At 43.0% G+C, this 16,903-nt stretch overlaps 1 protein-coding gene across 1 annotated transcript in view; it reads right to left on the bottom strand.

Moving 5' to 3' along the window:
• Window positions 1–16,903, bottom strand: part of ELL3 (elongation factor for RNA polymerase II 3) — a 259,380-nt gene that overhangs the window by 131,236 nt on the left and 111,241 nt on the right. The window contains exon 4 of the mRNA XM_086958187.1: window positions 14,794–14,957. Within this exon, the coding sequence (XP_086814313.1) occupies window positions 14,794–14,957 (164 nt within the window). The remainder of the gene's footprint in view (window positions 1–14,793; window positions 14,958–16,903) is intronic.

The following is a 16,903-nucleotide window of genomic DNA, read 5'->3' as shown; positions in this document are numbered from 1 at the left end:
ACATAGCCCAGGGTGGCGAGCACAGCAATCTGTTCTTTACTGCTTTTACTTCGTGTTCTGATCTAAGCTCGCCGCTTCGAGAAATCTAAAAAGAGCAAAGCGCCCTGCGCCGTGATTCCGGCCTGCTGAGCCCACAGAGCGCTGGAACACGATAAACACTGTATTTATTTCATGAGCTTCAAGGGTATGTTATTTATTGAGAGGCGTTTTTTATTTAAAGTGGTCTTAAATCAACGTCATAAATTGCCCTTCTCCTCCTTTCCTAACATTCTTATATATATTTTTTTAACGTGAATAAACATAAAGAGCTCCGAACTCTCTAATGTAATACATTGTTTCCTTTCAAAATAACATGGCTGCCATTGATCCTCAAGTGAGAGGTTAACAGTTAGATACTCGTTTTTTTTGTCCGGGACCACTGCCAGCACGTTCTCCGATGCCACAATGCTACTACTCAATGAAGCTTATCTGCCCTTGTTAGTCCCCTTGTTTAGCCATGGGAAGATTATGTGATTTGCCCAGAATCTCATGTTGATCAGATGCCGAGATTCGAACCTGGTTTTCCTGTTTCAAAGTCGGAAGCCCTGGTTAACACATCCTCTGCTCCTCTTATGCAAGAGCGCTTAATCTACTGTGGAGTAGGCATGCATGCACTTCAGTTTTCTGGAAAACACTCTGCTATAATTACTACCGCTCTCTTCCATTTTTTTCTCCCATGCAATTCAATTTGAGAATGCTTTATTGACATTGCCAGAGCTTTTCAAAAACGCAAATAAGTACAAACTTCGCATCTGATTGTAACAGCCCTTTGATGGCTCTTCAAGTTGGAAGGTATTTCGCCTCTTCCCACCACCGTTGAGTGATTACCGAGCAGGAGACTTTACACAGAGGCTTTTTGTTGTGATCAGCGCAAAAGCGCTTATATTGTGTACGATTTGATGATTAGTCACAAAAATGACAAATGCAGTTACACGTGTGCAATGAAGGTGTGCACTGCACAACAACCCCTAATGCGTTGCTTTTTTTTATTCAAACCTATGGTCCGATCCAACATTCTCTTTTTTATTTTTCGTAGTTTTATGTCGAACTCTACCAGAAGGCACTAGAGCGCTTTACATTAGCTCCAGTTTTATCACCAAAGGAAATATTTATCTTTTTTAGTTTTTTAGCCACAGGAAGGTTACGTGATTTGCCCAGAATCACATGATGGTGATCCGACGCGGAATTCGAACCTGGTTTTCCTGTTTCAAAGTCGGCAGCCCTGGTTAACACATCCTCTCCTCCTCTTATGCAAGAGAGCATAATCTACTGTACAGTAGGCATGCACGCACTTCAGTTTTCGTTTTTGGAAAACACTCTGTTATAATTACTACAGCCATTTTTTTCTCCCATGCAATTCAATTTGAGAATGCTTTATTGACATTGCCAGAGCTTTTCAAAAACACAAATAAGGACAAACTTTGCATCTGATTGTAACAGCCCTTTGATGGCGCTTCAAGGTGGAAGGTATTTCGCCTCTTCCCACCATCGTTGAGAGATTTCCGAGCAGGTGACTGGTTTGGGGTTTGTACGCCATCTTTCAGTTTACACAGAGGTTTTTTGTTGTGATCAGCGCAAAAGCGCTTATATTGTGTACGATTTGATGATTAGTCACAAAAATGCTTGGTATTATTATTTTTTTGTGGGAGATGTAACTTGATTTTACTCTAATTGTCACAGGCTTAGTGCCCTGTAAAATATCCTTGTTTTATTTCATTGTTTTCAGTTTCTAATGTGAGAAAACGTCTTGCCATTTACGTTTTGGTTGAGCTTTATTGTATGGTTACCTGGTGATTTAGTAATGTCTCTTGTGTGGCTAGTAAGTAAAATACCTTCAGGAAGCATTGCTTTGCTGAGTGCTAACAGAGCTTCCCTGTGTTTTTGTGGCTCCCCAACTTTGAACCTTGGCAGCAGCTGGCAGGCAACTGACAATAAAATCTAAAACATGTGGGACTAAAACAGTGCTGTTTGGAAAGCTTACAATAATGCACCGTACATCGGCTTTTTCTCCTGTGCCCGAGTAAAAGCTGCTTGCCTGCTCTTTGGAGCAGCAGGAAATAATTGTAGTATTGCTTAATTGCTCTAACTTCAGAGCAGGGAAAACGCGGATTGTTTTGACCTGGCCATGTTCTATCCACCAGTAACCTAATGAGCTAAATTGTAGACTTAGGCGGTATGGTGTTTTTTCTTGTTGGGGGCAGGGTGGGTTCTGTTGAAATATAATATATTTTGGGATTGCCAGGCAAAATAGGCAGGTATACATTTATTCTGGCTTTTTTTGAAGAACCTTGTTTAATGCAGACTGACTTTGTCTGAAGAAATGTTAATATTAGCCAATCAAAGTAGTTCTCTCTCTTGCTGTTTTTTATTCGGGGATGAATTGCCTAATGCCCAGTATTTCTGCTGCTGTGCTGGTCACTTTAGGAAATTGAACATATGTGTGTGTGGGGCTCTGTGTGTGTGAGTCTGTGTGTGTGTGTGTGTGTGTGGGTCTGTGTGTGTGTGTGTGTGTGGCTCTGTGTGTGTGTGTGGGGGGGGGCTGTGTGTATGTGGGTCTGTGTGTGTGGGGCTCTGTGTGTTTGTGTGTGGCTCTGTGTGTGTGTGTGTGGCTGTGTGTGTGTGTGTGGGTCTGTGGGTTTGTGTGTGGCATTTACGAGAGATTAAGCTATTGGCATTGTAAATGACAATGCCATTTATTTATCGGTTTTCAAATCCAACACATAAATAAAAATGATGTCATTTTCAATGCCAATAGCTCTAACTTTTGCAAAGGCGAGACCGTTGCATTGTAAATGCTTGTTATTCAAAGCCATCGACAGAGGGTAACAAAAGGCGACCTGCTTAATATTTATTAGCTGGTCCATTTCCAAACCCCTACAAAATGGAAATTAGTTATGTGACCTTTTAGTACATGGGTTAACTGCAAATTATGCCCCATTCTCAAAACAGTCGGTGAGCATATGGCACATCCTTGGTTTTAGAATGGAGATATTACATCAGGCCTATTGTTGTGATTAAGCTATTTGTTAACAGTATGAAATACATAATTTCCCAGGGAGAACGGGTACTCACAAATGAAGAAAGTTTAGATGGCTGGCTGCCAGTCTACCCGGGAGTTCACAAAGAACCCATATTTATGTCCCTAGATGTACAGGTCTTTGCATATATGATAAATATTAGAGTCCATGATACTATCATCAGGAAAAGGCTAATTAAGTACAGCTTTTGTAGAAGGGCAGCCAGGAGAAAACAATTTCCTCCAAAATTTAAAAACATTTCAGCATGGCTTACGTTTACAAAAATACTGAAATCAACTCCAAGACTGCTGCAAAATAGAAATGTAAATGGGCAAAGCATAGTAATGAACAATGATTTTTTTATCAAAAGCCACACACTATGTATCAACACAGGAACTTGAAAGCAAACATCAAACATGGTGGTGGAGGGGTAATGACTTGATTCTATTCTGTAGCCACAGGACCTGAACGCCTCATAAGTATTCAGTACACCATGAATTCTTCACTAGAACAGCCCATTCTAGTGGGACATGTGGGCCTGTTGGTTCAAAAGCTAGAGCTGAAGTGGATTGTGCAATAGGTCAATGATCCAAAACACACCAGTAAATATATGGCTGAATAGCTGAGAAAGAAAAGAAACGGGATTTTGGGATGGCTAAATAAAAGTCCAGAACTCAACTTTACTGAGATCTAAGCAAACTTGTGCTCCTCTCTACCCTGACAAACCGTTGGAATCTTTGGGCAGGTGAGCCTTGTATCACAAAGCCTGTGCGATGGCCTCCAATACCCTTGCCTTTCTCATACTGTTGTCAGCGTTTCTAAACTTTGGCTCCATAACTTTGTGCTCTGCAACATTGCCTTTCATTGAACTTCTCTCACCGCTCTCTGCGCATCCGTATATTACTACTCTTATTACCATTTTCTCAATAGCATCAAGCCTGATCCAGACATTAGTGCCATCAGTAAAGAGGCAAGGCTTTCATGCCAGCCTTGAATTGTTAAAGGTGATGAGATTTGGGCTGTGCGAGAGGTCCTCATCTCTGCAGACCACTCATTTAATCAGTATTGCGTGCCTCATGTTATCCAACTCCTACTCCAATGCATCACCATACAAGCCAATGGTACTTAGCTTGCCTATGTGACTTCAAAAATAAAACAAACCTGCATATATCAATCATTCTTAGTCTAAGGCAATGGTTCTTAACCTGTGGTCCAGGTACTCAGGGTGGAGGGGGGGGCATTGTGCAAAGCTTTTTCAGGAGGTCCGTGACTGCTTGGAAAAGTAAATAACATTAACAGATGCATTAAGTGTATATAATAAAAACACAAAATGTGTAAAAAAAATTCTGTTCTGAAATGTGAAGGAATTCGAACATGGAGGTTAAAGATTAAGGTAGTATCCTCTAATTGATTGTGGGAGCAGTGCAGATGCCTCAAACAGAATATAGTATGGATGTTGATTGGCGAAAATTGAATTTAGAAAAGCTCCAACCTTCTCAATAAATGTGAGAAGTTGGCCTGGTATATGATGACCACTAATTCTAGTGAGCACCTTGTACCAGTCCAAACGACCCTTATGGTGATTGTTTGTTAGTCAACCTTATAGACCAGCTATTCTAATGGTAGCGTGGACAAAGCAGTCTTAGGCTAAACTCAAGAGGACATGTGAAGCCAGCTGTTTTACCATATGCAATCCCTTTCAATACCAAATGAAAGGACACCACACAAGTTATATATTATAAAATATATGTATTTATTCCTAGAATAATCCCCTTAACTCTTTATGAGCACAGGAGCACAAGCATTAAACAAAGAACACAGTATAACATACAATAAGCTGCACAATTCTGGATAGGCCGGGTAGCCGCTCAAACCATATATTAAGAAAGTGGTATATGTACCACGTCACGAACAATGAACAGGCCTAGGTCCTTGGGAATCGCTGGACCTACACTGGACTAACGAAGGTTAGGTCGCGAGAGGCCCACAGGATACGGGTGCAGAGTCTATAGGCAACCATGTTTACCATACAAGTCAATGGTGCGTAAAAATCAGAAAGTTATAGGTTTCGGAGACTTCTGACTGGTCTAGAACTTAGCCACTTAAAACTAGGACACTAGAGGTGTAATCCACTATAGGAGCACCGGAGTTAGTTTGTTACCTCACCCACAGGAAGCAGGTGCATAGGTGCCAAACTGTGTCGGGTTTCGTCGTGAAGTTCTATGGAGCATGGAGATGAAGATGCTGCAGGCGGCCAGGAGAGAAGAGTCCGGTTGGATCCAAGGGTGGATCGAAGATGTAGAGTACCTGAAAGCAGAGGGGACAGAGTTCAGGTCACTAGCCAGTGACCAGCGAGGAACCAGGCGATGTCGGGTTGCAATCAGGTGATGTCGAGGTGTTTGTCTCCGCTGCCACGTGGACCAGGAAGGATCGAGGATGACCAGCTAGTGAACACGAGCTGTCCCACGAAGGCTCTTGCTGTCGGCAGTGTCGGTACTCGATTCGGTGTCACCAAGCCTTGGCAAAGGCAACCCACGCAGGATGCGAAGATGTCTTCTTGATCGGACCGGGAAGGTCAGATCGATGGCTCCTTTTCAGGGGAGCTGGGGCCAGTCTGGAGCAACCAGACCAGCAGTGTAGACCAGCAGTGTAGTTTCGATGATTCGTCGTCACAGAGGCCACTAGCCAACGGGAATGCGACCGGACAACGCGTTGAGCAGGAAAAGTGCAAAAGGGCCACACGCAGCACTCTGAGAGTGTGGAGAGGTGATCTTTGGAGCACAGACTGCTCGGGGCTGGGGCTTCTCAAACCCCAAAGCACAGGGTCGAGGGAGCCTCGGGAGCTGCACAGGAAGCACTCCGTCGACTTTTCAAGATGGCCGGTCCCACGTCTCACGTCGCCTCCACGGGTCAGAGCTTTGCCAGGACTGTGGATCGGACTGTTGGATGTCTGGGAGTCTGGTTCTTGTCGGTCTCGGTCGTTCGAGCTCCGGCGGGAGCAACGGCAAAGAAAGTCTCGTCGCGCTGATGGTCCCTGCTTGCACAGGGTGGCCACTCCTTGACCACAAGGGAGATTCTTCAGTCTTCTACGTTGAGTAGGATGTCGAAGGGTCCAGAGTTTTGTTTCAAAGATCAGTCAGGATGATCTAAATTGCATTAGCGCAGCTCCTACCTTTATTCCAAATCAAGGGGCTGGATCACCTGCTAGGTCCCTCCTATGGGTGGGACCCAGGAAGGGGGTGGTTACACCCCTTTCCCTTTGTCCAGTTTCGAGCCAGAGCTGGGGCTGGAGTGCCCCAGCACCGGTTTGAACTTGACTATGCATGGGACACCTTTTGTGCCCCAGGCAGTGTCTAGTTTCATTCAACCCTCCCTGATACAATCCACTATCTCCTGTCTGGGGTGGTGTAACACCTCCCTGTGACAGGATACCATTTGTCCAGGCCTCCCCTGCCGGAGTTTCGGTCAGCAGCAGGAGGCCAGACTTGTATCTGTGGCAGCAGCATCCATTTTGTGATGCTGGGGCTCTGGTTAGATTTAACCGCGTTTAAGCAAAGTAACAGGTCTTCTCCCTCTAGAAGGGTGGAATGCTACCCCCGTCGCCAGAACTGGCATGGGGGTAGTATTCCAAAGCGTATGACACCTTACACAACATGTTTTGATAAAGGCAAACCAAAGTTAGCAAGTAACCTCGAGGATTATAATGCACTTAAGAGTATATGGTATGGCAATATCCCAGAACAGCTAAGGGAGTTGGTCCCGAAAGCTGCAGACAGGCTCAGCTCATGCTAGACCACCATCTCACATAAAACCAAGCACTCTGCCTCCAGGATTGATAAGGCCTGCCATAGGAGTGACTTATAGGTGCATATGTGTCTGGATATAGGTTTAGATATAGGTATACTATATCTAAGCAAGGGGTGATAAAACCACCTTGCCCCAGCTGAGTAATCAGCCAGTTGTGTCAGTTTGGATAGCCAGCCAGGGGTGGCAAAAGATATGCTGCAGCCCCTGGTAGGCCTTGGATACACCTATGCCCTGGGTACCTATAGTACACTGTATAGGGGCTGATAAGGTGACCCAGTGTCCTATTGGAGATGTACCTAGGGTACATGGAGTCCATTTTACAGAGAGAGCTGATAGCCTGGGACCCTGATTAGCAGGATCCCAGGCCAACTAAGTCGAAAACCAGCTAAACACTAGGCAAAAAATCTGGGGTAACCATAGTCAGGTATCCACCTTCCTACAATAAATGTTTATGTTTTTAAAATATATTTGTGAATTAAATTAAATATTTAATCATTTATGTATTTGTTTCATGAATACTTGTTCTTGTACTTTTTCATATTGTTTTGCGGTTCAAATCACTGAAATGCATAGCCGCAGTTCCCACCTTCCAATAATGATACAGAGGTGGTCCCTGGGTTCCGGTAAAAAAAATAAAAAAAATAAAAATAAAAATAAAAAAGATGACGAAGGGGTCCACAGAAGTCAAAAGTTTTAAGAATCACTGGTCAAAGGCAAGGGAGTGAGACAAATCGGAGGTTTGTATGGGATGACCTTGTCTGGTCCAACTAAGGAGTAATGTATCTAGGACTACTGTGTTTCTATATGCTGGAAGGACGTTTTCAATCAATCCTGGTCTTTCATTTTTATAAATCAGTGCATCCTGGGTCTTGTTATCTTTATTTGCTTCTAGCGAATCAGTTGAACTAATGCATGAGAACTGAAGACATTAAAAAGGCAAATGGTAGAAACCACACCCAGGGCATTGTTTAGTCAAGTTGCATTTAAAATGAATGTTTTATATGGTATGAAAATAGTAAATGTAAAAAAAAAACCACTGAACCATCTTTTTAATTTACTTTAGCATCTGGGGTACCTAGCGGCAATTGGAATGGTGGTGCTTGTTTACAAATAGTCTCCAGCCAGGAAGCAACTGGCTAGAGACCACAAAACAGGACCAACGTGTAAGTAATTAGGGTTAAAACCAGATATAGGTACAAAGACATGTGCAACGAGCATTGTAAAGAGCATTAACTCTTGGTCACGAACAAACTATACAGAATCGAATGTGTCAAACGACTTAATAAACGTATTCATAAACCAAACACAAACTGAAGAAACAGCTCGAAAGCAGGTATGAAATGTTGCCATGTTCCCTGAAGGAATGTGCCTAGGTTACTGTGCCTCCTCTCTCTATTGTCACCCGCCCCAGGGACAGGCAACAGATGTATACATGCCTGTGGGGTATAATATCCTCGCATGGCAACATACCTGGTGTGCAACAGCAGTATCAAGACTTGAATATGCATACATAGTTCAGGTGCTACCTAACACCAGTGCACACTAGCAACAAAGTAAACAACTAATTTCACATAGGTATCGATACAAACCCCAAACCCACACATTATGCAGGAAACTCGGCCTATGCAAGGCAGCCAGAACCCACTACCTTCACATATATAGAGGAAAACACACTTTCACGAATCCAAGCAGAGCACTTTTACTTAAGAATGTGAACATTCAGACTCACACTGCGTATCCCTCCACTATAGAGTGCTGAGTCATAAACGTATCAAAAGCCACTCAATGTTAAACATAGCTCACTATTACATATATTTAAAAAACTCACAACCGATCATACTTTGAAACTAAGCAAGTCCCCATGATGCTGTTCTCTAAATATAACATAACTCTGTATAAATATTACAGAGTGTAAAAGGAACAAGCATTGAAAAAGGAACAAGCTTTTCAAGAGCGCTTTGCGTGGTCTGGTAAGAATGTTAGTGAGACACGGGGAATGCACTTGCCATGAGTAATACCTTTGTAGATCTTAAGATCTCTGTGGTCTCAAAAGGCAAGACTGCTATCGGCACACTGTTTGCACCGATTAGATGCACACAAGTGTCACTTGGTGCTCAGCATCAGGAGATTAAAGCTCTCCTCACCCACACTTTATATGCCAAATAAGGTGGCATTCAAAAAATACACAAAGTCCACCATTTAAGTTATCTCATTACAACTGTGGCAGCAGGGAGTGCCATCTCCCTAAGCAAAACACAGAAGAGACCCACTCCCACTGAACGCAAATAACTTTGTCCACAGGCTCCTAGTCCTACAGTCCACAGGCCAGGGTATTACATAGGAAATTTCGTCTGAAGAGGTTTCAAAGAGAAGATGTTGGTGGCCTGTGTGTGCACGCTACACATGCCAGTTCCTATAGATCTACTGGGCATCTTTTCCTCAGTTCACACAGTGCACCCAGTCATTCCTTTAAGCTCAGTAGAGGAGTTAACCTTTTAGATGCTCAGGCTTTCCCACCCCCAATGTTGAGACTATTTTTGATGTTTGAGGCAATGTTCAGTTAGGCGATTATAACTTTTTACCAAAAATGTATCAGCCCAAATGTGTGTCGTTCTTTCCCCACATCTTGGGAATTTTAAAGGTACCCAGTGTTTGTGAATTGCTATGGAAGAAACCAAGAAAATAATCAAAAGATAGAAAACTTTTGCCTTTTTTAAATAAAATGGGAAAAGTGCTGTGCAAGAAAGTCTTTTTTTTTTCTTCTACAGAAATCATCAACAAAAGATTTGTCAAGATCACCGTCTTCAGAGCGAGTTGGAAAAGAAAACCAACATTTTTACTGTAGTTTTTGATAACTGCTCATTCAATTTTCCTATTTTTTGCGGTTTCAATCTACTTGCAGTTTGTGGTCTTAAAAAGGCATAAAACCAAAATTTGGCAAGTGGTCATTAGTCTAGGTTGCTCAAGGTTTTCCAAAAGAAACGAATCTGACATTAAAATAATGAAAGAAAGTAGGAAAAAATATAAAATGGTGACTTTTTTTTGCCCTGATGGCCGATTTACAAAAACATAACGTCACGTCTGTCAAATGCTTATAGTCACAGGGATATATAGCGTTTGTCCAAAAATATGTGCTACCCACAGCCTGTAACTGAGCAGCTCTTTGCAATGATTTTTCATTGGGTAGCGAACATGCAGCAATTCATGCGGTAAAATCTAATGAATGAAAAATGGGTAAGAGTATGAAGGAAGCCCGGGTAAGAGTATGAAGGAAGCCCTGTGTATTTTTTAAATGTGCACACTGGGTTTATAATTACTGAGTATTTGTACACCTCTGAATTTGTGGTTACCCATATTGTAGGATTCCAAGGGCATTTTGCCAAATGTGTTCTTTATTGCAAGAAATGGAGAGAAATCCAATTGGTAATAACAAATATTTTACTATGCTGTGTTACCACACTTCTTTCAATAAAAAAATGACACCAGGTCCTATCACCGCAACAAGAAACGCCACAAAATTAGACAAAGACATCACATTTTTTAGCATGAAAATAACCTTTTTTGGAGATGTGGATAGCTGTGCAAATTACCCTGGGCTCAATCCACAACTACAGGGAAACCTACCAATATCAGGCATTTCTGAAAATAAGACACCCATGGGAGTTCAAGGTGGAGGGACTTGCGCAGATCCTACTGCATTATCTTACCTGCAAACCTCAAACTTGGGCTAAAAACACACACTTTCTTCACATTTCTGTGAGACATTGCCTTAATCTGCAGGGAGCCACAACATTCCTACCAGGCGATCCCCAAGGTGGGATCCACTTGGAAAAAACAGCAATGCTGCCTCTCCCTTGTTGATCGGTGCTGGTGGAGCAAGGAAGGGGAGCAGTGCTGTGCACCAATCATAAGCTAAAGCAGACCGCACTGTTAGAGTGGTCTGCCTTCACTTTTGGTTTGCTAGGATATCAGCGTGCTGGAATGAAAACAATTCACACAAAAAATAAAATCAAGCTTTGTTCTTCATGTCCTGACTTTGACTTTAGAAAGGGAAATACTTCTGGTAATTTCCCCATAAGCATTTTCTTTTTCTTGTGCGGCCTTTGTGTTAAATGTGTAACAAGTGCGCCTTAGAGATGATTCAGCTGGTATTGTGATCATAAGTCACAAAACACAACACAAGAATGGAGCACTAGAGAGGTAATACTGCATTCAAGCTAATTGCAGAACCTCTGAATTTCCAAGGGATTACAAGTAGGGTATCAAACAAGCCTTGGAAAAACCACTAGATCTCAGATATAAAAGGCCTTTTGGCTTTGCCAATGCTTGCTTGTATGACAGATAAAGAAGAAAACGTTTCTTCAAATGTGCAGTGAAAGGATACAACTCATACAATCAAGAGACAGTGACACCAAAATAATTCAGGGCAGAAAATCAAGAATGGGGCACAAAGCCAACAAATCAAGAGCAAACATCCAATAGAGATCAAAGCTATCTACTTGTGACCAAAAGACTGACCCAATGCCCACTTTTAAATTTCATGTTATGCATTGGAAACAACAGATCTTCAACACACAGTTTTTGATCTGTAGCAAAGACCTAAAAGCAGAATCTGGAAGTTAGTGGCAGCACATGTCAATGCCAAGGTTGGAGTGAGCGATGAAGGACTATTTTTCATAAGTGAACATTATTCTAAAGTGGCATCAAGCATAAAAATACAGTGCATGTAGCGAGCATAATAACTGACTTCCCAGCAGTAACATGTCTATGTTATAACACAGATGCTGCCTTGTCTGCTAAAATGCAGAAAGGGGTGGATGGGAAACTGCCGCTCAGTGCAGGGAAGGATAATAAAGTAGACATAGCTAGTTTTAATACGAAAACAATTCTCGGCCTTACCAGGAAAATCCATTGCTAATTTTTGTAAACTACAATCCAAGGTGAATAAAATTCAACATATGATAAACATCATGTACTAAATGAGATAATTTGTTTACAACAGCATTGCTACATTTTCAACATTGTGTGCAATAGGATTTCAATTCTTTCTCCAGACAGTTGTTAAAATGGACAACAAGTAACAGGGAAAACCACCCATAATTGAGCCCGATCACAATACTCCCAACAATTGAAGATACCAACATGTGATCAACACCAGGGTACAGCTAGAAGGCAAAGGTTGCCATAATGTATGCCACCTTCAACTCAGGCCAATCTCAAAGCAACATCAAAGTAATTTTAGAACAGCATTTATCCCTATAAGATGCAATTTGTCTGTCCATCATATTTGGTTTTCAGCCTATCCCGATTACACCATTATGAAGCCATTAAGAGGATTTTTGGGTGGGCGGGGGGCAGTAGGAGGGATGCAGAAGTTGACGTTCAGTGCAGGCGAACGACAAGCACTTGATGACCAAAGTAGACAGGCTATGGGTAGTCCGGGCTTATAAACGGACTAGCGCCCTCCATCCTCAGAGACCATCTTGTGGAGAATGCCTTGGGACCACAATCCACACCTTCCCATATGCCTGTGAAAGGACCTCTTTTGGTGACCCCTTCACAAGGAGAAAAGTGTGAACAAAGGGACACTGTGTGCTAGCCCCCTGAGGCGCACGCAAAGCCTGTTGTTGTGGTGCATGTCCCAGAAGAGTCAGAAAAGAATAGGATCAGGTACAGAGGTTAAAGAGGAAGGCCACCTCGAGAATAAGATGAAGAACTCTCTTGCATGGACCTTACACTGTCCTATATCAGGCATGAGCAGTGAATCCAGTCCTGATTTCTATGGTGCATTTTGGTTTCAGTAGTCTTCCTGGTTCCCATTATAAATGCAAAAATACAAATCACGCTAATAATACCAGATCTAAATGGTCTCCCTAAACCTGACAAAGACAACCGGAGAGATTTGCACTTGGATACTCTGTATGTAGAAACCCAAACGTTCTAACCATGTCCAACTTGTGACACTCCCACAGCACCCAATTGGTGTGCAGTTCAAACAAAACACACAAAAGAATGGTTTTCTAGTAAAAATCAAAAACAATTTAGATTTGTAGAAAGTATGTTCTAAGATGCAGATGCGCGAAGCAAGACAACGAATGCTGAATTCCTGCCATATGTGTGGGATATCCTAGCTCCATAAATAGGTTCCATATAATTACATTGTACGCAAACTTAATTTCTGAGGATATCCTGGAAATCTCACTTGGTCCTATGCTACACACCCAGTTCTACACATATGCAAACACGGAGTGTGATGCAGCAAAAAAACATGCCTGGAGTCCATCAACTCATCTGAATTAGGCCAAACCTACCTAGGAAACTAATCGCCTGATAAAATCTGACACAGCAGTACATTGAAGGGTTGTCTGCTGGGGCTGAAACCATATGGAGATCATGAAGGAGGCTTATCAACAGCAAGTACTGGTTTCAAAAAGGATGGATGCAAATTGGTTAACTCTGCACCTAGAAAATGGATCCTTTGCTGGAGGCCAATTGTATGTAACTATGCATTTAGAGGGAACATGGGTCTTCAACACTGCACAGAGGAGCTAACCATGATCTTTGTGGCTCACTGGTTAGAGGCGGCAGACCCGGAAGCAGAGGACGGCCCGGGACCAGGGTTCAATTCCCGACGTGGCAGGGTCGTGAAGCAGGGTCAGCGAACTCGATAATTCTCACCTCGGTGCCTACTCTAACCAGGGATCACACTCGGCAACTCTGGGCATTAGCTGGCCTCATCTCCACAACGGCCCCCCACAAACGCCGGGGATGCCTGGTTTCACCTTGGAGATACCCAGGAGGGAATATCTCACAGGGAAAGCCAGGATGGGTTCCCCAGCGGTCTATAGCGCCAGGACACCTCCGGGTAGCAGTGCGCTTTACAAGACACACACATTTACATTTACATTTTGTCTAAATATCTCGGAAACTATTTCCTTCCTGAGATCTCCTGCAGTTCATCCTTGATCTTCTTTCATCTCACAAACTCGTATACATTCACACACCCGTTGTGGTAGCTACAACTCTGATATAGGCATGGCTTGGAAGAACCACAGGACCGCGGAAAAGATGGCGTCTAGATGTGTAGTGAGCAAAGTGACTTTTTGCACGTCCCATGATCTGCTGTGGGGAGAAAACAGACTTGCACAATGTAGCCCAATAGGGCCACATGGACAGGCTAACCTACAGTGAAGCTGAAAATGTGGCACTGTCATCTCTTTGCATTCTTGTCAGTTTTCTATGATGTTCTCCTTTTATTTTATTTTAAGAAAACAACCAGTCTTAATTCCGTTATTAAAAATGTTTCACATTCTCCATATAGACGCATTAAATTTTATTTCGCTCTCTGTGGAAATAATATCAGCAAACGACATTCTGGAGGATAACCTGTTGTCAAGCGTCTCATAGCTCGCCCCTAAGAAGTCTGCGCCAAGTGAAGTCCAAAAGTAATGTAGGAGGTGTTAATAGTAAAAGAAATAAAGCTCCAAACTTTACAAAAAATCAAAATGTTTAAGTATTATTGGGTACCGAGGAGCAAGTAAATAAAGTGATTTTAGCAGCATGACGCAATTTGGCTTAAACACCTCTGCTCCTCGAAACACAAACAGTAAGAAAGCAAGAACCCTAAGGGGTCTGGACTTGAGACTGGACCTGTGCATTGATGCTTTCCAGTAGGACTCTGTCTCGCTCGCCCTCCCAAATAAATAAAACATATCTTCCAAAACAATTTTCAGTGGGAGTGATCAGCCTCCTACAATACTTATCTGTTCTTTCTCAATGAGGAAACTGATGTTGCCTCTCCAACCAAGGTGCAGCAACAGCGCACACCCCACATCTGCTACAAGAAGGCACCTATGCAACTAAAGATCAGCAACACTGGTCCAGTCTAACTAGTGCTAAGACTAGGAATGGCACTGTGGGGTTGGCTTACTGCGATAGGAGGCGCCAGGTTTGATCTCGATGGCCGCCCTGCTCCATGTCTCCTTCTCCACCTGTGACACTCGGTCGCGTGTAAGCTGGTAGGAATCGTCAGTGGCGCAAACAGTGATTTTATCCTGGATTGTGCCCACGCAGTCCAGATGGCTCTGCCCAGACCTATAACAAAATAGATTATCCTATTATTTATGCATTATGTACATCCACCACCAAATGCTCACAGCTCAGTGGCTTCAGATAACATCATAGGTGACATGGATGGAAGGCACATGTGTGTGGGGCAGAAGGGAGCATCAAACTCTGCCACAACCCTAGTATAAGGTCATGCCATATATTTCCACACATACAGGCTAATTACTTCCAGAATAGTAAGATTTCAGGAATAAATCAAAACGCATACATTAGCCTGATTATAAATAACTTTATTCAGTAAGCAGCTTCCTACAAGGGCGAGTAACCCCATTCATGGACAGTTACCTTCTCCTGCACAAAGACTTACTTTCTTAATGCAGAGCTACATCCCGCAAAGTTATATAAAGAAGGGAAGCTGCAATGCAGGTACTTTATACAGCAGCCTGCAGGAGAAGAGTGCTTCATGCAAAGTAAGCTGAAACTGGCTTTTCAAAGCATATCAGACTGCAAGGGGCTGCTTTATTATTGTTATTTTTTTTTAAAACTACAAAAATAATGTTTAAAAAAGGCTGCACTTCAACGGCAGGCAATACTTTGCATGAAGATTTCTACCTGCAAGACGAAACACTTCCTGCAAGAAGAATAGAACTCCTGTGAAGCAGATGCGCTTCCTAAAGGGAGACATGGGCTTCTTGCAAGAGATGATTAACTTACTGCAAGAAAGTCCTGCTTCCTGCATTGGGAGAAATACTTCCTGAAATGTGAGTTAAAGTTCCCACATGAACGATACATTCCCTGCAAGGGGTATGTGCTTCATGTAAAATAAGTGATTGTACCAGCAGGGGGATGTTATAATATCTGCAAGGGGGATACATTTCCTCCAAGAAGGACACCTTACAGAAAGTATATATACTTCAAGTAAGGGGAGGTGCGTTTGAGGCAATGGCAGATATAATTCTTGTATAGATGTGCCAAGATTTGTAAATAATTAAAGGGGGCATATGCAGCAGAGTGAGAGAGAGAGACAAATGTTTTATGGGAGAACAAAGTCTTATACAAGAGTAATGAGAAATTCAGGAATAAGAGAATTTCTTTTCAACGTTTGGCCCTCAAGTGACAGACACAGCAGAAAGGTGCTGTTAGGGCTCCATTCTCCCCTTCAGTTGTAATTAGATCCTCGCCTTCACCTAGGAAACGGGCACTGACATTCCATGCATCATCACATTCTCACTAATTAATATAAAAAGTGATGCATGGAATGCTTGCATTAACCCCTTCCATGCTGATGACGGCCCCCAGCCGTCATGCACTACGGTGCTTGTGTGCTGATGACGGCTGGGGGCCGTCATGAACCCGCCCAATCGCGATTCTGCCACACAGGCGCAGAATCGCGGCCGCATGGAAGGGGTTAATCTCAGCCACTGGTAATTTCTCTGGCCATATCCCAGTCCATAGTTATTTTGCACACAATGACACCTCAGTTTGAACCCAGTCACATGCAAATCAGTCCTGACCTATTCCAATGGGAACAGTCCAGCCAGAACTGCCAAGCCAGGTCCTCGCCGAACCGGAACACAAACAACCAAGACTGGTTTTGCTCAGATTAGGGCTCATCAGCCAGGTATAGCCTAGTCTCAGTGACATAATGTGTCATGGAGAAATTGGTCCCAGGTTGCTTGCGTTCTGGTACAGAGCCATCATTTCGGGTTGGTCTGTTCCCATTGGAGCAGTGGTAAGACTGATTTCCATATATATGGCTGGGTACAAACTGAGGAGGCATAGTGCACAAAATAATGCTGGAATAGGGTGCAGCCCCGAGAAACTGCCAGTGGCCAAGATTAATTCAAGCATCCCATCCATTACTTTTTTTGTATACTTCATCGCATTCTCACAGCATCCACATTCAACATTCTACCACAAGCCCGCTCAGTCCAAGCATACACAGATACATCATGTCACTACATCATCCCCTT

Source organism: Lissotriton vulgaris, chromosome 2_1 (assembly GCF_964263255.1).
Source record: "Lissotriton vulgaris chromosome 2_1, aLisVul1.2, whole genome shotgun sequence".
NCBI lineage: Eukaryota > Metazoa > Chordata > Amphibia > Caudata > Salamandridae > Lissotriton > Lissotriton vulgaris.
The sequence above is the reverse complement of the archived record's forward strand: the minus strand, read 5'-3'. Positions and strand labels throughout refer to the sequence as shown.